This window comes from Mixophyes fleayi, chromosome 12 (genome assembly GCF_038048845.1).
Source record: "Mixophyes fleayi isolate aMixFle1 chromosome 12, aMixFle1.hap1, whole genome shotgun sequence".
In the NCBI taxonomy this organism is placed as follows: Eukaryota; Metazoa; Chordata; class Amphibia; order Anura; family Limnodynastidae; genus Mixophyes; species Mixophyes fleayi.
The window spans coordinates 74,511,110-74,535,550 of NC_134413.1; the positions used below are offsets into that span (position 1 = coordinate 74,511,110).

At 45.7% G+C, this 24,441-nt stretch overlaps 1 protein-coding gene across 9 annotated transcripts in view; it reads left to right on the forward strand.

The window, feature by feature from the left end:
* The window catches only part of MEF2D (myocyte enhancer factor 2D), a 123,323-nt gene extending 101,285 nt beyond the window's left edge, over positions 1-22,038 (forward strand). For 3 of the 9 annotated variants that reach the window (XM_075193128.1, XM_075193129.1, XM_075193130.1), the window contains 9 exons: positions 4,637-4,774; positions 9,079-9,274; positions 9,406-9,462; positions 11,176-11,214; positions 13,577-13,767; positions 14,727-14,747; positions 15,801-15,933; positions 16,956-17,115; positions 18,995-22,038. In XM_075193128.1, the coding sequence (XP_075049229.1) occupies positions 4,637-4,774; positions 9,079-9,274; positions 9,406-9,462; positions 11,176-11,214; positions 13,577-13,767; positions 14,727-14,747; positions 15,801-15,933; positions 16,956-17,115; positions 18,995-19,316 (1,257 nt within the window). In that variant the 3' untranslated portion in view covers positions 19,317-22,038. Of the gene's footprint in view, positions 1-4,636; positions 4,775-4,949; positions 5,085-9,078; positions 9,275-9,405; positions 9,463-11,175; positions 11,215-13,576; positions 13,768-14,726; positions 14,748-15,800; positions 15,934-16,955; positions 17,116-18,994 lie in introns of all 9 variants that reach the window. The other 6 variants (XM_075193131.1, XM_075193134.1, XM_075193132.1 and 3 more) reach the window with 6 other exon arrangements.
* Positions 22,039-24,441: the final 2,403 nt, after the last annotated feature.

A 24,441-nucleotide genomic window follows, 5' to 3' on the forward strand; every position in this document is an offset into this window, starting at 1 on the left:
CGTTCTCGTACGAACCTGAAGGGGTCACTTTGAAAATGAGATGGTTTTAATGGAGTGTCATGTCCAAACATTGGATTTTTTTTTTTCAGTGTTGACATAAGAGGACTACAGCACCCATAATCCTCTTGCAGTCACTGGAATGGCAGTGGATGATGGGAAATGTAGTTTGCAAGGTTTTTTTTTTTTTTTTTTTGCATGAATGAATTTATTGCATAACATGAAGGGACCCCTTGGTCTTTGACGCTTTATTTAAAGCACACTACTCCTTTCTGCATATCTACGTTCATTATACGTAAGTGAGAGCTGCCGTTTTGATTGCTCTGCCGAGATCAAGTCGGACCGTGCGCGCACTTTAGTGGAACTGTGGCCACGCTTTCCATATTTCCAATAGCGACCTTCGCTTGCTGGTTTCATTCACTTTGCCAAGCAGTGACTGTTGGATTAAGCTCACACGTGGCAGTATATCATCATTATCATCATCATCATCATCGGTTATTTATATAGCGCCACTGATTCTGCAGCGCTGTACAGAGAACTCATTCACATCAGTCCCTGCCCCATTGGAGCTTACAATCTAAATTCCCTAACACACACACACTGACAGACAGAGAGAGACTAAGGTCAGTTTTGATAGCAGCCAATTAACCTACTAGTATGTTTTTGGAGAGTGGGAGGAAACCGGAGCACCCGGAGGAAACCCACGCAAACACGGGGAGAACATTCAAACTCCTCACAGATAAGGCCATGTTCGGGAATCGAACTTATGACCCCAGTGCTGTGAGGCAGAAGTGCTAACCACTGAGCCACTGTGTATATACCATCCATCTACGTATGGGCAATGTATCTGTTTTTTCATCGTCCTCTAATAACGTTTAACCTTCTTTCTATTTATGAAGCTATTTATATAGCGCCTACATATTCCGCAGCGCTGTGCAGAGCGTTCACATCTCCCCTGCCTCAGGAGAGCTTACAATCTATATTTCCTACACACTCTCTAGGGTTTATTTCGTCACAAGCCAATTAACCACCCAGTAGGCTGTATATTTGGAGTGTGTGGGGGGAAAGCGGAGCACCAGGAGGAAACACACGGGGAGAAGTGTTTCATATTTGGCACAACATGCCGTATATTCGGTGCTATAATTGCAGGGGTGCAGGATTTTTCTCCATAGGTTGCAATAGAAATTAGCAGGCGTTTGTGGCTGCTAGGTAAGCATCAGTAGGCGGCTTTGTCACCTGAGAGACTTCCTTTCTCCAGCTGTCCTCCGTCCATATGGCCGGCCTGCTCCGTGTGTGCTTATGCGGCTGAAATGGGGAAATGTGTTCACGTAGCAGTCTGCTGTGCGTCTCAGCTGCTCTGCCTGATTGTTTGGATCCCATATATATATATATATAGATATAGATATAGATATATATAGATATATATATATATAGATATAGCTAGCCTGCATTTAGGGGGCTCAGTGTCACGACCTGCCTCGTGACAGGTGAGCGGACTATCAGAATCTGCTGGGTTGTAGGCCTTACCTGTCCAGTCATGTGACATACCGGATTGGACGGTGCTACAGAGGGGTAGGCATTGTCCAAGATGTAATCCGCCCTCTTTGAGCCCCTCTAGCTTCAGTGCCTAGAGAAGTAGAACTACAAGTCCCAATATGTCAGAATCCGTAGCGGGCGGCAGTCACTTTAACCAGGCAGAAGCGCACCCTACAGAAGTATAACTCCTTAGAATACGTGTCATTCTCTGTGTAATTCTCAGACATCACCATAGCGTATTGATTTACCACCTTCTGTCATCAGGTGTTAAGATTCTTCTTCTTATTTTTACATGTTTGTTTAGTACATACACTGCATAAATAAACATGTTTTAAAAAAGAAATGTATTCGCTGTGTGCCGTGCTCTGTCACCAGGTTGTTAAGTCAGCTGCTGGTGTATAAATACGTCTGTGGGTGTATAATGCTTCAGTGATTCTTCTAGCAGTCGTTAGAGGAGAGGTAGCCAGCCTGTGGTTCTCTGCATAGCGGCAGGGCGCGCTGGCACTTGTTGTTCTACAAGAGCCGGAGGGCTTTCATTTTTTTTTTTCCACGCACAACTGGTTTGCAATCCACAGACATCCTCCTGATCTCCTCTCGGGACTTTATATACGGTAGCGATGGTGATACAGAACAAAAAAATGTTTTAATCTGTTGTAGAAGAAGTTAACTTTTCACTTTCCGCCTGCTGACTTCCTATGTGCCTCTGAGCCCAAATGCCCAGACACACAAAGCAGGATCTCTGCCATCCTAAGTGCACAGGAGGCGAGCCGACCGTCCCGCTCGTAAAATCCTAAATGCATTTAATCGCCATTTGCACTCCGCTTAAATGGTAGGTCAGAAGCAACAGGAAACCATTAGAAGATTTTAAGAGATTCCGTGACTGCCATTTAATGTTGGCACAGTCAGGATGCCCTATAAATCTTATATTGTCATGCCCCCCCCCCCCATGTGCCCAAGAGGGGTAAACTACCCTGCACTCTGTTCTACTAAGGACACGGATATTGACTTGCTTTGTGATGAGTTTTAAAAATACTTGACGGCGCCTTGTATCTCGCCATTGTTCTTAATGTCTGTTAAGATGGACACGAGCGACAGAGAAACCCCACTCTGTCTTTTTGTGAAGTAAGATTGCCTTTCAAATATTATTGCTTGAAAACCTGGCTAGTTTCCTACAATTTTTCTTCATGATTCGCTCAGTAGGTGGCGCTGTTGTATTGCTGCTTGCACAATATCTCGGCACAGCCAGCAATATGGTTCTGTATTGAGAATAACCTACATCCCTCGTGTTTCAAGGGCATTTGTGAGGGAAAAAAATGAAAATAAAAAGTAATAAAAGCCCTCAAAACAAATAAGGTCTGTTTTCCCTCCAAAATTACAGTTGCCCGTTGAGTTGTTTAATCGCAAAACCCACCGCGTTTGAGCGTCTTAAGGCGTTCGCTCGATGGCATTCCGTTTCAGTCTGAGGCCTGTTTTTTATTTTTATTTTAAGAAATTGCTGCTTCAAATTGCAGCGTTGTGTGTAAAAATAGCCAGATTTACAGAATAATCGGCCTAACAGCTGCAGAGCATTGTGCTTTCCATTTTCTCGCCAGTCAGCAAGAGATGCAAGAATTCATTGCAATTACGTATCTTGTCCCAGAGAAGACATTTTATTGCTGAGGCAGCCTTCCCCGAGTCTGGAGGAACTTTTGGCCCAAAGCTTGGTTGTCAGGATGAACTGAGCTACTAATTCATGTTTTATATACAGGGGAACAACTGGAGCAGAACCGCATGGAGGGGTTAGACAAGAACATATCCCGCACCAGAGACATGATGATTATTTGTGAGGCCTGTTCCAATGACAAGACATGCACTATCGTAGTTATAGGAGACATCTGTTTAGTAATGGTTTGTTTAACTCCGTCCTGTTATTATGTATATATAAATGTGTATATATGTGTGCCCTGTTTACATACATTTTTATATATATATATATCTGTATAATAGAGGAGAGCTCTGTTGAAACAAGCAAAGGTCTCTTTTCGTGTCTCCTTGGTTGATTCCCAAACACTGAGGGGGCGGTGCCGGAAATGTACAGATTCAATAGACATTTTCCCTATGTTTTACTTGAGGTGCCTGGTAGGACACGTTGACAGGGCTCGTTTTATTAAAAAGGTTTACATAAGAGAGAACCAAAGGCCATGGCAGCCAACTAGATATTATCTTTCATTAGTGATGCCACCGATTCTTCATTATTTGATTGGTTGACTTGACATAAATATTGGTTCAGCATACAAAATGGCTGCCTCAGCGTTCTCCCTGCATGCCAGAGAAGAGATAAATATAGGAAATGATATATTACAACGTAGAATATGGTGCCTAGATAAAAAATATGAGGTAAATTAAATCAAACAATGAGATATTTGCTTTCTTTTTGGACTGTAGGCATCTTATATTGGTATTTTTGTTTAGTATTACAACATGTTTATGGTATTTGTACCTTGTAGTTAAAAAAAGCTGGAGAGTTTAATTAAGCACGGTTTACTGCTCCGTCAGCCATTTTACATTTCTGGATATTGTATTGCTTTATCCCCTACGTTACGGGAGGGGCGTTTCTATAATGGGTGCATCATTTACCAGGGTTGACACTCATCAATCCAGTCGTGAGAGAGAAAATGATGAGGCTTCTGTCAGGTACTGAGGCCTAGCGAAGGATAAATAAATATAATAATCATTTCATCTGTGGCTATAGTAATAGGTGGGCCAGTGTACTGATAATTTACTGCTCCAGTAGGCGTGGACCTTCTGTGCCACGTAGTTGAAGAGTAGCCACCGCATACACACAGGGAAGGCAGCCATTTTGTGAGCTGGATGGAGTTACCCGACTCGTTAGGATCCAGTGACATCACTGCGGCACTTTGTACCTCATGATTGCTAGTGATTGGCTAGATTTTGGTTCAGCTCACAATATGGCCGCCGTCCCTGACGCCCATGGTACTTTAGAATTGCCCTAGCCTAGTTGGTCTGATGTTGGGAATGCCCCCTCCTCCGGGCTAAGGGTCAACCTTCTTCCCCAGTGCCTGAGGAAGGTTCAGTGCTGAGCTTTTCCTGGTTGTGATTTCAGACGTTAAGAAAGAAAGGTTTTAACGGGTGCGACAGCCCCGAACCAGACGGGGATGACTCCATTGACCAGAGCCCTCTCATGGAAGACAAATATCGCAAAGCCAGCGAAGACTTGGATATTCTGTTCAAACGCTATGGTGTAAGTACCCTGCCATCTTCATCAGCTCTTCATCTCTCTCTCTCTCTCTCTCTTTTTCCCTTTTTCTTTGTCCATTGTTTCCCCCACCCCATCCCCAAAAAATTAAACCGTGGAAAAAAAAAATATATATAAAAAAACAACACACCCCACCCTACCCCCCGATCTGAAAAAGCAGGCGCTGAACAAGAAGCACAGGGAATACGAGAGCCCGGACGCGGACGAAGTGTTTGCGCTGACTCCGCAGACGGAGGAGAAATATAAAAAGATTGACGAGGAGTTTGATAAAATGATGCAGAGTTATAGACTCGCAGTGAGTATCTGGGGTGGGGGTGGGGGGCGAGTGAACCACAGGCCAAAGCAGCACTGCATGTTTTTGGATAATAACGTCCCCAAAGGCGCTCGATGACTAGATTGAGCAACGGACAAGCATGCTAGCAGTTGATGTAAACCTCTGTTTATATCACTTTCCAAAACAATGATAGCATGATTGACGTATAATAAAATTATTAGCAGTATTTTTTCACCAAGGTCTCTTTATTATCCTGCTATAGTCGCTTATTTCCGTTATCCTCTGATATCGCACCATCGCTGCTCTGTGATTTGTTAGTTGACCCAGCAGAGCAGTTTCGATTGGTGGAGACACAAAATGAAGCCACAAAGTTGTGGGGAGACATGTAGAGCACTAAATAAAGTTGTCTGAAGATGGACAACCCAGTAACTTTAAGCGACGGTGTCAGAGACTTGCATGTAGTTTGTATAATTATAGATCAATCGGATAAATACATTACATTAGATACACGGTGGAAAATGGGTTGTAACAGTCTGGAAAGTGCACTTATTTGTCAGGTACATGTAAATGATATTTCGGTCTCCCTAATTCTTTTCATTCCAAGCAAGAAAACCACCAGGAGGGTTTAAGAAGGGCAGAATTTCATTAAAAGTCATATTAAGCGATGGCTCCAAAACTAAGAGAGGAGAGGCTTCAACCGGGTCTCTCGATACACCAGTTTGAGGTGCCCGTCATAGAGAACGGTCCATAAAATTGGGAACATGCAGTGCTGCTTAATGGGAGATCTGAAACCTAACCCTTCACCTCGGGGCTGGGCCTTTAAGCTCACACCCTGAGGCTGAGGGGTTCGGGGACTAAAAGGGTGTGCTCTTGCATGGCTCTGCTTTTCGGCCTTGGTTTTCTCAATGCTCACGTCAGGTGCAAGCCTGTCGCCTACACACCGCGGAGGTGGCCATTTTGTGAGCTGAACCATATGCATGACCCGGTCCTAGATAATGGTTCAGCCCACAAAATGTCCGCCTCCGCCGTGTGCGTGGGGGACAGATGCGCTCTAATATGTAAGACTAATGAGGTATTAAGATCACTATACCTCATGAAAAATCAGTTTAAAAGGATCTTTTAGTGACCTGCTTCTCTTTGGCCCAAACCCCCCCATCCCACCCCCCGTGCCATTTATTAACAATTGCCTAAAACCGTAACCATTTTGTCAAGTGTGTGTGACGTTGCTTTCCTGTGACAAGTTCTTAACCAGCTTCCTCTTTCCACTGACTATTAACTTCTTCATTTCAGTTGCCCTTTGTATTGTGTTCCTAATGCAGATACTGTCTCCATCATGAAACTGTACCTCAGAGCAGGGAATTGTACTGGCGGGGGTGTCAGAGGAGGAGAGAGCAGCCTGTTATTGAATGTATAATGTATATAATCACATGTGCCCCTACTCATAATGCATGAATATTTTTAAAGATGGTGTGGGTTGTTGTGATGATTATTATTATCTTTTGATCTGTAAATTGTGTGTAATGGATGGGTGGGTGTGTAGAGAAGGGAGGACACACAGATACGCACAAAGTATGATGCGGTGCAAAATAGGCCACACCCCATTTAGTAATGTCCAAGACTTTGTTAATTTTGCTGTCAATATAAATACTTTAAATACTTGTTTGTATGTCTATGTTGCCACGTATGGGGAAAGTCTTCCTCTGTAGTGGCCGGTAGCCCGCAGCTTCCTCCAGTAGTGGCCGGTAGCCCGCAGCTTCCTCCAGTAGTGGCCGGTAGCAAGCAGCTTCCTCTCCCGTAGTGGCTGGTAGCACGCAGCTTCCTCTCGTAGTGGCCTGTAGCACGCAGCTTCCTCCAGTAGTGGCCTGTAGCACGCAGCTTCCTCCAGTAGTGGCCTGTAGCACGCAGCTTCCTCCAGTAGTGGCTGGTAGCACGCAGCTTCCTCCAGTAGTGGCCTGTAGCACGCAGCTTCCTCCAGTAGTGGCCTGTAGCACGCAGCTTCCTCCAGTAGTGGCCTGTAGCACGCAGCTTCCTCCAGTAGTGGCTGGTAGCACGCAGCTTCCTCTCCCGTAGTGGCCGGTAGCAGGCAGCTTCCTCTCCCGTAGTGGCCGTTAGCAAGCAGCTTCCTCTCCCGTAGTGGCCGGTAGCAGGCAGCTTCCTCTCCCGTAGTGGCCGGTAGCACGCAGCTTCCTCTCCCGTAGTGGCTGGTAGCACGCAGCTTCCTCTCCCGTAGTGGCTGGTAGCACGCAGCTTCCTCTCCCGTAGTGGCTGGTAGCACGCAGCTTCCTCCAGTAGTGGCCTGTAGCACGCAGCTTCCTCCAGTAGTGGCTGGTAGCACGCAGCTTCCTCTCCCGTAGTGGCCGGTAGCAGGCAGCTTCCTCTCCCGTAGTGGCCGTTAGCAGGCAGCTTCCTCTCCCGTAGTGGCCGGTAGCAGGCAGCTTCCTCTCCCGTAGTGGCCGGTAGCACGCAGCTTCCTCTCCCGTAGTGGCCGGTAGCACGCAGCTTCCTCTCCCGTAGTGGCTGGTAGCACGCAGCTTCCTCTCCCGTAGTGGCTGGTAGCACGCAGCTTCCTCTCCCGTAGTGGCTGGTAGCACGCAGCTTCCTCTCCCGTAGTGGCTGGTAGCACGCAGCTTCCTCTCCCGTAGTGGCCGGTAGCACGCCGCTTCCTCTCCCGTAGTGGCCGGTAGCACGCCGCTTCCTCTCCCGTAGTGGCCGGTAGCACGCCGCTTCCTCTCCCGTAGTGGCCGGTAGCACGCCGCTTCCTCTCCCGTAGTGGCCGGTAGCACGCCGCTTCCTCTCCCGTAGTGGCTGGTAGCGCGCCGCTTCCTCTCCCGTAGGGGCCGGTAGCACGCAGCTTCCTCTCCCGTAGTGGCTGGTAGCACGCAGCTTCCTCTCCCGTAGTGGCCGGTAGCACGCAGCTTCCTCTCCCGTAGTGGCCGGTAGCACGCAGCTTCCTCTCCCGTAGTGGCTGGTAGCACGCAGCTTCCTCTCCCGTAGTGGCTGGTAGCACGCAGCTTCCTCTCCCGTAGTGGCTGGTAGCACGCAGCTTCCTCTCCCGTAGTGGCTGGTAGCACGCAGCTTCCTCTCCCGTAGTGGCTGGTAGCACGCCGCTTCCTCTCCCGTAGTGGCCGGTAGCACGCCGCTTCCTCTCCCGTAGTGGCCGGTGGCACGCCGCTTCCTCTCCCGTAGTGGCCGGTAGCACGCCGCTTCCTCTCCCGTAGTGGCCGGTAGCACGCCGCTTCCTCTCCCGTAGTGGCTGGTAGCGCGCCGCTTCCTCTCCCGTAGTGGCCGGTAGCACGCCGCTTCCTCTCCCGTAGCGGCCGGTAGCACGCAGCTTCCTCTCCCGTAGCGGCTGGTAGCACGCAGCTTCCTCTCCCGTAGCGGCCGGTAGCACGCAGCTTCCTCTCCCGTAGTGGCCGGTAGCACGCAGCTTCCTCTCCCGTAGCGGCTGGTAGCACGCAGCTTCCTCTCCCGTAGTGGCCGGTAGCACGCCGCTTCCTCTCCCGTAGTGGCTGGTAGCACGCAGCTTCCTCTCCCGTAGCGGCTGGTAGCCCGCAGCTTCCTCTCCCGTAGTGGCTGGTAGCACGCAGCTTCCTCTCCCGTAGCGGCTGGTAGCCCGCAGCTTCCTCTCCCGTAGTGGCCGGCAGCACATACTTGGTGTTTGTACTTTATAATTTTCTGTTCATTTTCTGATTAATTTCTAATAGATATGGTGGACTTTGTATATCAGTGCAGGAACTAGGCACACATTATCTGTACAGCATTAATAGTTTTAGAATCCCCAGTATGAGCCTTGGAGTTTATAATGATTATGGTCAAAAGGAGCGTTTATGAAAAGTGGTGCACAGGAGGAAGGTGCTGTAACCCGCAGCAACCAATCGGATTCCAACTTCTGGTTGCTATACGTTACAGCACCTTTCTTCTGTGCAGCCAGTTGTATTGTCAGCCATGAGCTGGTAGAGCGTGCATGCCGGACGCCTCAGCCGCCCACCATCTGACTGTCCCTTTATGTGTTCAGTCTGCAGTGCCAGCACCCAACTTTGCCATGCCAGTTACTGTACCGGTGACCAATCAGAATACGTTGCAGTTCAGCAACCCCGGGGGCTCGCTGGTCACACAGTCTCTGATGACAGACCCCAGGCTCCTGTCTCCGCAGCCTCCTTTACAGAGGAACACGGTGTCTCCAGGGCTGCCACAGAGGCCCGCCAGCGCCGGTGAGTGTGTGTGACAGTAAGACCTCTGCTGGATGATGTAAATGCATGGCTGAAAATCCCAGGACGAAGCCCCATAGCACAGTGATCTGCTGTACTTTTGTATCTCTAACCGTTTCCCTTTCTATCCGCAGGAGCCATGCTAGGGGGTGACCTAAATAACTCCAATGGAACCTGTCCAAGCCCAGTAGGTGAGTGCGGGACCTTTGACAAACGGCCGTTGACCATTGTGGGTTGTTTCACTTGCTTCGTTCAGCATCTTCTGCCCAATTCCCCGCAGTGAGAGCGCAGTGTCTCCGTCTGTGTTTATTTGGGATTATCTCTAGGTGGTCCTGACGAGCTGTGATCATCACGTGGAACGGTGCACGGGGGCTGGAGACAGCCAGCCACTGGGTTTCTCTCTCTCTGGCACAGTGGGCTGAACCATCGCCAGCACTCACAGACAGGGCCTGTAGGAACCAATCAAATCCTCCCTGTCACTTGTGTACTACACTGTTGAAGATGAAAGGGAGCATCGGATTGGTTGCTATGGGCAACGCCACATTCATTTGCACCAGTTTTCATGGATGTCACAGTCCGGGAGGACAGGGGTTCCACTCGACCGTCCTGCACGCTACACCATACAGACGTTGTCCTCTTACATATCAGTAAGCCACTAGATTGCACTAGACTGAGGTATCCAACAGGCCATGAGGCACTAATGCAGTGATGGCTAACCTATGACACTCAAGGTGTTGTGAAAAAACAAACCCCAGCATGCTTTGCCAGTAGATAACTAGCTGATAGCTGGCAGAGCATGCTGGGACGTGTAGTTTCACAACACCTGGAGTGTCACAGGTTAGCCATCGCGGCACTAATGAGAATTATGGATGATTTTTAAGGTATGCTCGACTGCATTCTTCATCTCCAGCTCCTCCAAATGTCTCTAGTGGGAAAAGATGAACATTGTAGCTAATATGATAATCGGAATGCTGAAAGCAGCACAGAGTATATCAGGAGATGAGTGATGTGTTAGTGAGGACAGGGCTGCATGTGACAGGGGCAGTGATATGATGTAAGGAGGGGAATGGAGGCAGCAGGAAGTCACAGACTGAGAGTTATATAGTGGAAGGAGCAGGGTCCCCCAGCAGCACAGAGTATATCAGGAGATTAGGGAAGTGATGTGTTAGTGAGGACATTTATATTATATCACCCCCATCTCTATAACATTACTTTGGGGGCCCCGGCTGTTTCCAGCCGTCTGTCAGGACCCTGCTAAATACCACAGATTGTGGAGACATGCCCACTGTAGACGTATAACAGGGAAGGCATGAACTAGTGAATGTATTAAAAGTGGAAATATCAAGTACCGATGCTGAGCCTTTAAATTCACAGAGGGATTTGTGGCGCCAATGAGGCCTAGCGGAGGTGGCCATTTTGCGTCCGCCCAATCCACGTCGAATCTTGGGTCGGCCGGCAAAATGGCTGCCGTGTAGGTGACATTGTAATCCCAAATGGCTCTCTAGTGGTCTTGTTACGACAGCGGAGGGGGGGGGGGGGGGCGCTTAGTGACATTCGGCAAGACGTAGGGTGTAATCCGAACTGAATGCTTCTTCCTAGCTCAGCATCCGCCTGTAATGGTATACATCAGTATTCCTCCAGCTCCGCCCGCAGGGACCGCTGGCTGAAACCTCTTGTCATAGCACAGCTGCGTTCATTAGCTGCTCGTCTCCGAAACATCACAACCAGCACAATAGTCAGGAACAGGACCCTGCTAGTACCACCATTGTAGAAATGTCGTACACAGTAAATGCACCACACAGGTTTGTCCCCCATAGAGGAGGGAGGAGCACGAACAGCCCCCAATAAAGCGACTATATGGAATATATTACATGCAAAAGTCAATATTCTTCTTCTTATTATAGATTTACAAAGAGCCAACCTATTCTACAGTACTATACAGAGTAAGTAGTAAATGCAGGAGTTATTACTACTACATAACAGCAAACGCAAGGCATGGAGAATCTATAGGAACAACGAACGGTTCACCAAAGCTTACGCTCTAAAATGCAAGTGGTTTTTTGCACATGTGCCAGTCACAAGTTCGTATGTCTGTAAAGGTTCAGGAACTTGTGAGAACTCGATGTGTTGCCGCGTGTGATGCCCGGTAATGATCAGGTTGGCGTTGGCAGGACGATTACCGCGCCTTGATGTAACACACGTCCTATTGACATATAATACATATTTCTGGAGAGTGAAGGGTTAGTTTGTAATTTCCCCGGTCCTTCCACACACACGAATAAAGAGTTCTCCCCTCCAGCCCCGTCACACTGGACGGGCGTTGTATGTAATCACGCTGCCTCTTTGATTAATATGATTTCATTAACACCATTAGGCTTAGTGGAGGGCTGGGAGCGGATGCCACGCCAGTTTTACGCTGCTGTCCAAGACATTCAAGACTCCTCTCCTACTAATTATATTGGACACAAGCAGACATGTGGCCCTTCAGAGATGTCAATTGAATTTCCTCTGGCAGTGAATGAGTTTGTGTCTCAGGAGAGAGAGGGGGGAGGGGGGGGAGCGCAGGGAATCATTGACGGCAGCATCTTCCCCGGTGAACAGGAGGCCTGGTCACATCCTGCTATCTGTATGGCAACCAAAACGACATCCATTCTACATTAATCCGTCCCTCAGCCATTATCTACATTTTTAAGTTTCTTTTTCTTGCAATAAATACAATTAGATGAATGAAACATGGAGATGCGACTTCTAAATTGTCTACAGTGCTTGTAATTGTCCTGTGGTTCTCCTGTGGCTGAAATGCCCTTGTGCTAGACAGTAGATAGCCTGTGTGGTCCCACGCACTGGACCAAAACGCTTTGGTAGCCAAACTGGGCGATATCCGGCCACTTGGCGCTTGACCAGACCTGAGTGCAGGTGAAGGATTGACCAAAGATTGTCCTATTCCGACCAGATATCTCAACCTCCCCATTAATAAGCCAACTGGTTGCAATGGGATCATTACCGGGCATCGCGGTCCTTTTTGGAGTCATCCAAATAGGCAATATGCAACCGGCATGGCCAACATTGAAAAGGAACTGAGGTAGATGTTTAGATTGTGTCCAGATATGTTTTTCGAGATGCCAGTTTCAGATAGATTTAACACACAGAAATACTGTAAAGTTATTGCAAGAATTATTGCCAAAATGGGCAATAAGTATAGCAGACAATTTTCAGCTAATGACCCATAGTGCTTAGCTAAACGTAGGGTTGGCAAAATGCTTGCCGTCACCTGGAACGTCCAATCTGTAAGGCCCGTGTACATCTGAGGGGTCGGCAATAGGTATACAGCTTAGCAGGGTTGATGTACATTTGTTCCAAGAACCCCAGCCTCATTCCCCATCAGCTGTTGCTGATTCCAGCCTGGCCAGTTCTATGAATGTCAGAATTGACGTCACCCGACATACCAAGCATACCTTCTGCCTGCTTCAGGAAACTGGAGTATGGTTTGTGCTGGAGGGCCTGGGGGAACGGCCTCGCTCCCTACACCTAGCCTCTACCCTTTGCTTCCACTTTATACCCCGCACAGCGAAACAGGGCCGATTAACCCCTCGCCAGAATGACTAGCCGCAATAATGGGAGTAGTCACGTGACAAAATTAAGAAGCATTGTTAGAACAAATACCATGCAACATTATGTGAAAAGAATGTTTTATATGTTTATAGACTTTAGCACACATACACAATTGCCTCTTCCTGATTTGCATGCTAGCGTTTGCGGTAAAGGGTTTTAGGGCTACATAAAAATGGCTGATGTCGTCACACAGTGGAGGCAGCCATTTTGTGAACCCCCTTTGTCTAGGAACCGATGACGTGGCTGAGGCATTAAGTGTCTACAGTAGATATTGGTTCAGACCACAAAATGGCGCCTCTGTGTAGGAGACAGGTGCACTATAAAGGTCATACAAGTAATCGAAGGAGTAGTTTTACAATATTATCATAAATATGCAAGAAGTGATTAGGCTTTATGTGCTGTGACATTTATCATGCTAAAAAACGTGTTTGCTGGAGTAATAAAAAAAATTACCTCATAAAGGAAATTTGTCTATTTCAGCTTTAAGCACCATATTGGTCACTAAATTTGATGTCCTTTATTTTTTTCCTTCTTTATTTCCTATTATGGTTTACACCAGTTGCCATACATGTGTCTCGCGGTGAGATACATGTATGGCAGAGCTTTTCTGTACACATAACCGTGACCTAGGGGTATGATATATGTTTAATATGTTTAACTCCTAAGTTCCCTTCTCGTTCTTGGTTTTTGCAGGGAACGGCTACATAAGTGCGCGAGCCTCCCCAGGCCTAATATCTGTATCGAATGGTAACAGCCTGGGCAAAGTCATCCCTGCCAAATCCCCTCCACCTCCGTCCCACAACAATCAGCTTGGAGCCAACAGTCGCAAGCCGGACCTGCGCGTCATCACGTCACAAGGCGGCAAGGGGTTAATGCATCACTTGGTGAGCGGGTGTGGATAATTGTGACGGTTACGAGGGAGTACATGGACTTCAACGTCTAAAAAAAGTAAAAGTGGAGGTGTTGCCCATAGCGACCAATCAGCTTCCAGCTCTCATGTTCTAGAATGTCCTAGATCAATGAGAGCTAGAATCTGATTGGTCGCTAACACCTCCACTTTTTCTTTTTAGAATTTGTAGTCAGTCTGCCCCTAGGTGTCTTTTTTTCCTGTATTACATTCTAACTTTACCACATCTCTAGCCTAAAATCAGCACACCCCATGTAATATGAGACTTTTCTCTGTAATAAATGACCTCTGGGGTTCCCAGTGAGGTAACCCAGAGGTGGGTTTCTATGGAGTATCTCCCGTAAATAAGCTTTCTGAGGTAGAAATTTCTTGCTGCAAGAAACCAGAGCTTAATCTTGGATAATGACACATAATCTTTTATCAAGGACGTTCTCAGAAATGTTCGGTCATCGAAAAAAGTAGCAGAAAAAACAAAACTTTTTTTTTTTTTTTTTTTGCGATCTCTAGATTATCCATGAAAACAAATAAACTAAACTTTCCGACCAGACATCCTCCAATCAAATTAATGATCCTGTCCAATAGATTCGTTATCTGGTTGGTTTGGGGCTCCCGTACTGCAACAGGGAACCCAATCGCCTGATATATCTGCGATATCACAGCGTGCGGAGGCAGCTTTAGATGATATATATCCCTTTTCAGTGTTTTTTTTAATGCTATATGGCCATTTAGAAAGCAAAAAAAAAGTCCATTGAATTGGAGACTCTGACACATACTATTACGATTTTGTAGGGAATAACAACGTATCTGACAATGTCCTCCTTTGTATTTCATGCATTAAGTCTCATGAAGCAATTCTCTATTTAACGATTCGCATTTTGGTGTGTTCTTTCTCTCTCTTTCTCTGCCTCTTTCAATGCTCTGGCCTCTTGCACAAAGACGGAGGAACATTTGGAAATGGTGAGTGGACTTGCTTGCTTCTGTGACCTGCGTGTGTAATCTGTCTCCTTTCAGTCTTCTCCCTCGCAGGACAAGTGGGGTTGTGTATATCAAATAAAGGGACTTAAACCACACACAGCGCGTCATGCTAATCTGTAGACTCCAGTAGAACAGCACCCACTAGTGGCCACATTATTCTGAAAAAAAAAAAATATATATATAGAATGTGTGTTTGTTTTTATAAATTTATAACGGGAGGACCAGTTATAAATTTATAAAGTAAATATTTACATAATTTTATACATTTGGTGGATTCACCTCCACAGAATTTCATTGATCAGACAAATTTTGGTTCGGAGAGAAGAAGAGCTCAGATCTGTGCACTGGGATTTATTGTTGTAGCTATAAAAAATATCTGACTGGACGATAGAAATTTCTTTCAGTGTGTTTCATTATCTTTTTCTGTCATTAAGATGTTTTATTCCTGTCGCCTACACGGTGGAGTCGGCCATTTTTGTTTGCTTAACCAATAACCGTGTTGGGCCTTGTGCTTCAGTGACCTCACTAGTAGTCTGTTGTTTTCTCGTGGATATTGGTTTGGCCCAGAAAATAAGGGAAGTGAGAAACTTTTTGGGATTAAAGTGTACCCTGTCACCTTGTTCACCACCATTTTGTGAGCTGAGCCAATATTCGGCCTAACGGTTCACCACTGACATCGCTGAGGCATTCGGGTCAAAAATGTGCTCCTAGTGGATTTACATTCCCATGAATATCGGTTGAGCCAATAAAAATGGCCGCCTCCCGGAGGCGGTGAGAATTGTGTGTTATACTGGGCAGGCTGTGAACATCACACACCAGTGGCAGTCGGCAAGCTCTGCGGCCGGGGATCACACGGCTCTTCTTCCAGTGAGGGCTTGTGACGGCTCGCAGGCATGAAAAGTCCGTTGTCTTTGTGGGTTGGAGGATGAGAGAAGACACCCTCCTCCTGATCCGTGCAGTGTTTACTGAGGGTGTTATGTTGTGTCTGTACTGATAAGAGAGGAATCATCCGTCTCTGTCTCTCCCCCCTTGCAGAGTGCACAGAGGTTAGGAGGAGTCTCCCAAGCAGCGCACTCCTTAACCACGCCAGTCGTCTCCGTGGCCACCCCCAGTTTACTGTCACATCATGGACTCCCCTTCTCTGCCATGTCCACAGCGTATAACACAGGTGAGTGTCTGTATGACTGGTGTATGAAGATTACGTGTTCCAGCCGGTAACTGTGCTATATTATGTAGTCTTTCAGTTCGCCATTCACTACAACTGCGTATTTACACATAGCCGCTGTAGTTGGCACACAGGCACAGCTGCAGAGACACAGCCACATTGACCCACACAGGGGCATTTATAGGGAGGGTACGGAGGCACACCAAAGTTTATGTAGGCCATCGGCATCCGCTCCCTTAGATCATGGTGCTGATGGTCCTGCGGAGCGGTTGTGTAGCGAGAAGCGTCAGTAAGACTTGTACTACGCCTGTAGCCTTGTCTGGAGATGTAATGTGATGGCTGGGTGCAGGCTTGCACGCCGGTATGTGAAGGGAAACTGGATAGTCCTGTTCTGTAGAGGAGCCCCATCTTCACGTGCGAGTGAAATTGAATACACCCAGAAAAGGGAGGGGAACAGACTAGAGCAAGTCACAAAGATTCCTCATTAATCATACTCTGTACACCGCAGTGCCTCTGCTCTCCTGAAGGGGGCAGTAATGCTGACCACCCTTGCAAATTATACCGATAAGTGGCAGACTGACTTTCCATTCTCCTGCAGAAAATTATCCAGCACAAATGACCGTTTTCTAGGACATCTCACATACTTATCTGTATTTGACATGACCCAGTTTTTGATACAATAAACAAACCAAAGCCAGTATGTGACTATAGACCTGCTATTTGTGCCCTCTGCTGGACAGCCCCGGTCGCTGCAATGGGAGCACTGTGATACGTGTGACCAATCCTGCAGCACACGTGTTCCCTTCCGTCACGGATGAGGATGCCTACCCGTGATTACTTCTTCAGACGTGTTATTATTATTTAGCCTCCTTGCCCTCAGTTTACATGTTGTCTCTTCCTGCTTGTAAGATAACTACCATTTCTAATGTAGAAGGGCCTATTGTGTGTGAAGGGCCTGGAGGTGGAGCTGTGACGCCGTAAACCTGCGTGCCTGAGTGTGACCATCTCGTGCCTTTCTCTTGCAGATTACCAGCTGACCAGTGCAGACTTATCTTCGCTCTCCTCGTTCAGCTCGCCAGCGGGTTTGTCGCTGGGCAATGTGTCCGCCTGGCAGCAGCAACAACAGCAGCACCCTCAGCATCATCAAGCGCAGCAACTGGTCCCAGTGTCACTAAGTAACTTGGTGTAAGTATCGTGGGTTCCCCCTAAGGGCTGACTCTTTCCATGGATAAGTTAGCCCCATGGATTAGTTAGCCCCATGGATTAGTTAGCCCCATGGATAAGTTAGCCCCATGGATTAGTTAGCCCCATGGATTAGTTGGCCCCATGGATTAGTTGGCCCCATGGATTAGTTGGCCCCATGGATAAGTTGGCCCCATGGATAAGTTGGCCCCATGGATAAGTTGGCCCCATGGATAAGTTGGCCCCATGGATAAGTTGGCCCCATGGATAAGTTGGCCCCATGGATAAGTTGGCCCCATGGATTAGTTGGCCCCATGGATTAGTTGGCCCCATGGATTAGTTGGCCCCTGCCATTCTCATAGTTTCTGTATTTGCTGACATAGAAACAAGAAGTAAATCCTAGGACGAGATTGAGTGCTACATAGCAGGGGGACATTGGGGAAACTGCACAGAAAGAGGGGTTCACAAAAACAGCGCTACATTCCGATATTGTGCCGTGAAGGAGTTGTCATGACTGAGAAGAGAACGGGAGAGAGAGAGATAAATGTCAGTGAGATATAGACACACATTACTGTAGCACTGCACATTCTCAGCTGTCTGCAGATCTTATGAAGTCAGTATCGGGGGTGACTCTATATATCGCACAGCCCACAGCAATAATATATTAAGAAAACAGAGAAGCCTCATTCCTCTGTTTTATGAGATGGTTCTCCTGGGGGAGGTTTGTTTGCACTGTATAACAAGGTTTTTCTCTGATCAAATAAGGGTGCCGAGAGCTGGAGAAACGGGCCAGGAGGTGGCTTTAATTGCATTTTATTAAATGTCACCTCTTGCCCTTTTCGGAGCTCTGTCTGCCCTAACACAGCTCTCTGGGTTACGTACAGGGAGGAAACCAGGCGAGTCGGGATGGGCGCAAATTACTCTAGCAGTTTTTTCTGGTTTTACCAGTTCAGCCTGATGTCTCATCTTTCTCCTTCCTAACCCATTCTTAGACTGCCGGCAGACAGGCAACTTGCCTGCATGTTCATCAGGGGTTAAATCATCTCGTTAACATGCGTCATACTTTGCAATGGAATGCTTGGCTTTTGTGCACTCGACTTTGTATCCATCTGTAAAAGGGAAAATGGTGCATCATTATTTATTTATATAGCGCCACTGATTCCACAGTGCTGTACAGAGAACTCTCCCGTAAAGCGTTCGGGTGTGATTTAGGCAATGGGGAAATATATTGACATTATGATTTGTACATATAGAGGCTTTCAGTGCGTAAGTTCAGTAAGAATAATGATATACCCCTGCCGTTCATGTACACCGTTCTCTCGTTGCTGTGGATGATTGCCATGCAGTAAGTGTGGCTGGAAGCCCTGGGTGACTCACTGGTCAGTGGAGGCTTCAGGTTCTGTTGTGAGACCTATTAAGCAACGAGCATTGTGCACAAAAGCATCACAAACACGTATTTATCTCTGCTGGGCTCGTACAGCCATTGTTCTTTCAGAACTTTGCTACTTTGGGCCATTTGTCACTGTTGCCTGGCAACCTGCGGCATTAACCCCTGCTCCAGTCACTCGGTCACTCTGAGATTCTAAGAGTCTCCGTGGGGGGGGCTATGGATAAATATGGAAGGGTTGTCTGACAACATGTAGGTGTAAGACCTCTTTATTGCAGCTCAGATGCAGATGTTGGTTGTAACATATTTTCTTCTCTCCCCCCCCCCCCCCCCCACACCACCCTTGTCCTATTTTTCTCATTCCTTGCACCTTCCTGTAATCCCTATTACACCTAATCTCTTCCGCTTCTTTTTGCCTCTCCCATTTCCCCTATTCATCTCTTTCGTTTCTGCCCTCCCTTCTCGGTCTTCTCTCTTCCCTACTTCATCATGCAGATCTAGTGGGCAGCTGCCACACACAGCCACGCTGACGGTCAACACCAACCCCAACATCAACATCAAGAAGGAACCGCCATCTCCCAACCGTGAACGCAACACGGGCACCCCCTTGACCTACACCCACCAGAGTCGACACGACGCCACCGGCCGCTCTCCCGTCGACAGCCTCAGCAGCAACGCCAGCTCCTTCGAAGGCAACGATCGAGAGGACGCAAGGGTCGACTACACCTCGTCACTCGGGCTCCTGAGACCCGCGGGTGACACGGAGGGGGAGAGCCCGTCTGTAAAACGCATGCGTCTCGACGCATGGGTAACATAACTACTTTCTGCATCCCCCGCCTCGTTCTTATGCTTGCAGCACCCGAGGGTGCGAGCCAAAGGATGAGGTTCTGTTCCTGGTGGGTGGGGGGCGGAACAGGGGTTAGTCACCAATGAGGTTTAATGCTGTAGGGTGGGAACCTATGATTAACTGCCTGAGATATAGCTTTAGTATTTGGTAGGCATTCTTCCTAGTCCAGTGCTTCAGGCAATGTCTGCAGAGGGCATGGGACTCCATGGCTGCACTATAAACCCATGCTGAGTACGACTCCTGCCCTCTAGAGCCAACTGCTTACCTTGTTGTCTTGTTGACCACAGCTGCTAAAAAAAAAAAAAACAACCTCACCCCCTGCCCCTCATCCACACAGACGTTACACCCTGCTCACTGCCTCGCCCTGCTCTGCTTAACAGACAAGATCTGCCAATGTGGGGTGGGGGGGGGGTCACCCAGCGCTAGGAAAGCTTTAAATTTCGCAAAGGAGAGCTTCAAAGTGAAGCCGCAGACTCTGTATTTAGATACAACGCGGCATTCGCGAAATGGTTAAGCCCAAAGGTCTCTGGCTTGCAGAGCAGCCCTCATTGACCAACTGGAAATTGAAATCCTAGCTGCTTCACAGAACTGTAATAGGTTTTCAAATTAACAACGGGCGTATTATTGGAAACCTCATCCTGGAAAAGCCACCATTACTCGCATCCTCCACCACATTGTGGCGGCTCTTTCCAGTCTCCAATGGAAGGGCACCATCGTACGGGTGAGCTGCCCCCGGCCCCCTTCTCCCCCAGGAGATTAATGCAGACGGGATCGTCCAGACATCAACACTCAGCTTCAAGCCACAATACATATCAAAACCTATTACTGCACAGTCATCCCAGCCACCTCCGCAAGCCATGGAGCTCTATATAATGCAGACAATGCCTTTTTAAAGAAAAAAAAAATGGAAAAAAATAAGAAATATATATAATATATACATATATATTTATTCTTTTAAATGCGGTATTCTTATTTTGGAGGAAAAAAAAAACGGCTCAGTCTATGATTTCACTTACTGAAAGAAGCCATTTTGTCTGCTCTCGTAAGGACTGAGGGAAGGGACCGGTGTCGTTGTCGACACCAGAACCGGTGGGATTTAATGCGGCATGGGGATATGTACGTATAAATTGCAGTGTGACGGCAAAGAAAGCAACACAAAAAAAAATAATCACACCCTGTTATATTTTCATAAGTGAAATCATGAAATTTTAGATCTGTTATATTTTCTAGCGGTTTCTTTCGTAGAGGGATTTTGGACTTCCTTCTGGAAAGAAAGGTTTGGATTAAAGGATGTTTACTCTTACTGGCTGTCCATATACGTCCGTAGCAACCCGCACGTTGCCTTGTGTATACACTGCAGAAGGACATTCAAGCCTGTGGCCAGGTACACAAAAAGACTGGCCAGATTTTTGCTGCTATTTTAATTTAGACATGTTCCGGTGGTGTCTGGAATGCCTGTATGAGGCTGATTCTCTGGTCTAAGCTCACGGCCGGTTTTATAACTGGGTATTTTCACTGCTCCCCCCACATTATGATCACCCCTTCACTGTCTTCTCTCTAACTGCATTTGAAAATGTTAGAAATAATTTTACAGTCATAGTTTATTGTAGGCACCCCTGGTTTTGGGTGGGGAAGGGTTCCCCAGACTTGAAGCCATTTTTCCATTTTGCTAGTATGGCCTTAATTAAGTTTGACACACAAATCCACATTTCTAAATGCACTCCTCCATACCTTGCCCAGTTATTACACTCTTATCATGACTTTTTTCACTCAGGCTACTCTTTTCAGGAAATGGCACCCTTTCTATATTCGAGATATATAATGTTGAAAGCAATATGTGTTTGTAGTAAGAGTTGGACAAGTGTAAAGGAGGAGGTGGAGTCTCAGACAGGTTGGAATTTTGCCACACCTACACTGGCCCTGCCCTTTTAGTTTATAGCCACACATTTACATTAATGACATCGCCTCTTTGTCAATCCACCCTTTGACTTGGTTTAATTACAAACACAGATCATGATTAGGATGTACATCTGGTTGTGCACTCAAGTTCTTGATCCCTTTTATTTTGTATTGTATAGTATACAGTTCTGTTCCAGCTTAAAGAACTATCAAATTTAAAAATACTGCCAAGATTGAGTTGTTTAAAAGCTCAAATGTAGTAAAAATTTGGGAAATGACACAGAACAGTAGATTATTATTTTTTTTTATTCAATTATTTTTTTTTAAATTACACTTTTCCCATTTTAAGGGTATATACAAAGCCACATTCATTTGGGGGTTTAACGGTTCGTGACGGATTGTCATGTTGAAATAAATGGTTATCATGAGCAACCATGATAATTTATATTTTTCACAATTATTTAGCGTTAAAATAGCAGCAAAAATAATGCATGTAAAAAAAATACAAAAAAAAAAATGAATGTCACATTTGGCACATCAGGTTGTTACGTATAAAATGGACATTAGAAAAATTACGTGGGCCTTTGGCAACGTTGTCAGGTTCTTAGAGAACCGTCTTGTTTTTAGGGGTTTTTTTTGTTTTGGTTTTTTTCTCACACATGTAAATGAAAACTCATTCGTTTTCAAGACAAGGAAAAAAAAATGACAATCTTAAAGAAAAAAAAAATATATATATATATATACTCCCCGCACCCTGTTTTTATCTGTATAAATATTTGTTTCTGATTTTTAATATTATTTCCTGTGCTCATTTGTGCTGTTGACAGTTACATTGTGAATATTTTTTTTTATATTCGTAAATTTTGCGTTCTGTAGAGTAGTTATTATTGTTCAGTTTTCTTTTTTGTTTCTTTTATTTTTGTTTTTGTTTTTCTTGGTTTTTTTTTTGTTTTTTTTAACCCCCCCCTCTCGTTTTATTAAGGGGTGTGGCAGAAACTTGCACGACACAAAACAATTACAAGTTAAATGCTGCAGTTTTTAGAAGAGTGAAGAAAATTTTAAAAAGAGGAGCATATTTATTCGCAAAAGGCTAAAACAAAAAAAAAAACAAAAAAAAAAGGTGTAAAATTGCATGAAGTAAATATTTACAAAAAACACCAAAAAATTTTAAAAAAAAAAATGACAAAAAAGATGTAACCTCAACAAAAGTGTAGCGTTTAAAATTTAAACAAAAATAGCTAATATATTGTGTTTGGCTGGTTCGCTTTTCTTTTTTTTTTTTGTTTTTAATGTTTTTGGGTTTTGTTTTTGTTTTGTTTATTTCATTTGTTTATTTTTTTTGACAATGAAATACAATTGTGTATATTTTCATATAAGAAGTATGCACTGATATGTTTAAAAATGATATATTGCTTTTTAAAAGTGTGGTTACTTACCAAAGTCTCCGTCTATACTTTCCCTTCAGTATCCTGACCATTGGGGCTTTCACATTGACCACTGCGATGCTCGGGGAGCAAGGGGGCTATTGAGTGCTGCACCCCTCCCTTAGCAGCAAATGGTTTAGTCCGCCATACACACTTTCATCCTTCAATCATTCATCTCGCTGCCATCAAACGGCATAGGATGTTAGGAGCTACAAATGGGAGGAGTCAGGGAAGGTATATACCAGAATTCTATTGCTTGATCAGAGGGAGAAAACATTTATGTCCTCTAGGGGGCAGCGGTGCCATTTACCAGATAAACTCTCTCTCTCCTAATACACAAATATTTAGAATATGTTGTGAAACTGAGTGACGAAAAAAGAGCAGGTTACAGTACTTTAGTCAGTATGTCTAGCATGGAAACGTTAGCCCTAATATTTTTATCTTCCTGGTATTGTTTAATAACATTAGACAGCAGTTGAAATCAAACTCGACTGTTTTGAGGCCTTAACGTGCACCAGATGGAGGCTGCCATTTTGTGTGCCGAAACAATTGTCATGAGAATGGAGCCACCCATTCAGTAGGAGCCAGTTGTGCAGCATTGTCACCGACGGTCTGATGAATGTTGGTTCGGTTCACAAAATGGCCGCCTCCACTTCGTGTACACGACAGGTGCTTTTTAAGCGGTCCCCCGGGGCAAGTCTTGAAAAATGTGGATAATGTCCACCAGTAAACCACACGCAGGACTGCAGGGGGATATTTATGAGATGTTCACGTTACATTTTAATGACAAATTATCATTTTTGGTTCTTAAAACCAGTGGGACACAAGGGAAAAAAATGGACTCAATTATCCAAAATGATATTTTTAATTGAGGACTCTGCTGCAGTACATGTTTGCCCTCACGGCCGACCTATATCTCCCCAAACATCTGGTCCGATCTCTCGCTGTGCCCCCTTCACTCTCAGAAAGATACGTGACGATGTCTTGTTAGAGTTTGATCAGGTTTATTAGTAGTCTAGGTAGAAACATTCTTGATGCATTATTTCCTGTCACTGAAATTGTTTCAGTCTGTTAACGAATGGACCCTACAAACAGAAAGGCTTTATAGAAATCACATATTAGTCCCCAGTAGCAAATTTTGAGGTGTCCACCAAAGATTGATTACAATTTTTTCAACCATTTCAATGGCTTCTGATTAAAAAAAAAAAGAAATTACTTGGATTCGTATGTAAGCTGCATACCGACCGTAATCACACAAGTTATTCAAATAAGAACTGGAGCGCCTCCATGTGGTGATAACTGGTTAAGTACTCTGGAGACGCTAATGGTAACCGGTTTTTGTAAATGTAAAAAAAAAATAGATATTGCCATATTTATTGATGACTATAGGGCAGCTAAACCAAAAAATATTTTATAACATTATTCATTTTCCGAAGGTCTAGGACGTCCTACGTTAACTCTCCTTCACCAGGGTTCCAAATGTAGCAATGACTTAACTGCACTCAAAGCATTGCCCGTTCTTTAAAGTTCCGGTTGTATTTTGGCCATACTGTTCTGGTAGGTACAGAGGTATGACTGCAGCTTCCCCATCAGAGAGAACTCACCTAGGACACCTCTCTTCCGTATGATAAACATTTTAGCAATTAACCTTAGCACTCAACATTCTCAAGGTAGGAACACGACACCTAAGTCTTCAACATTCTGGTTGGTCGGTGATGATCCTGTCTGAGACCTTCAAACAACTTTCTTTTTGTTATTAATTAAAATGTTGG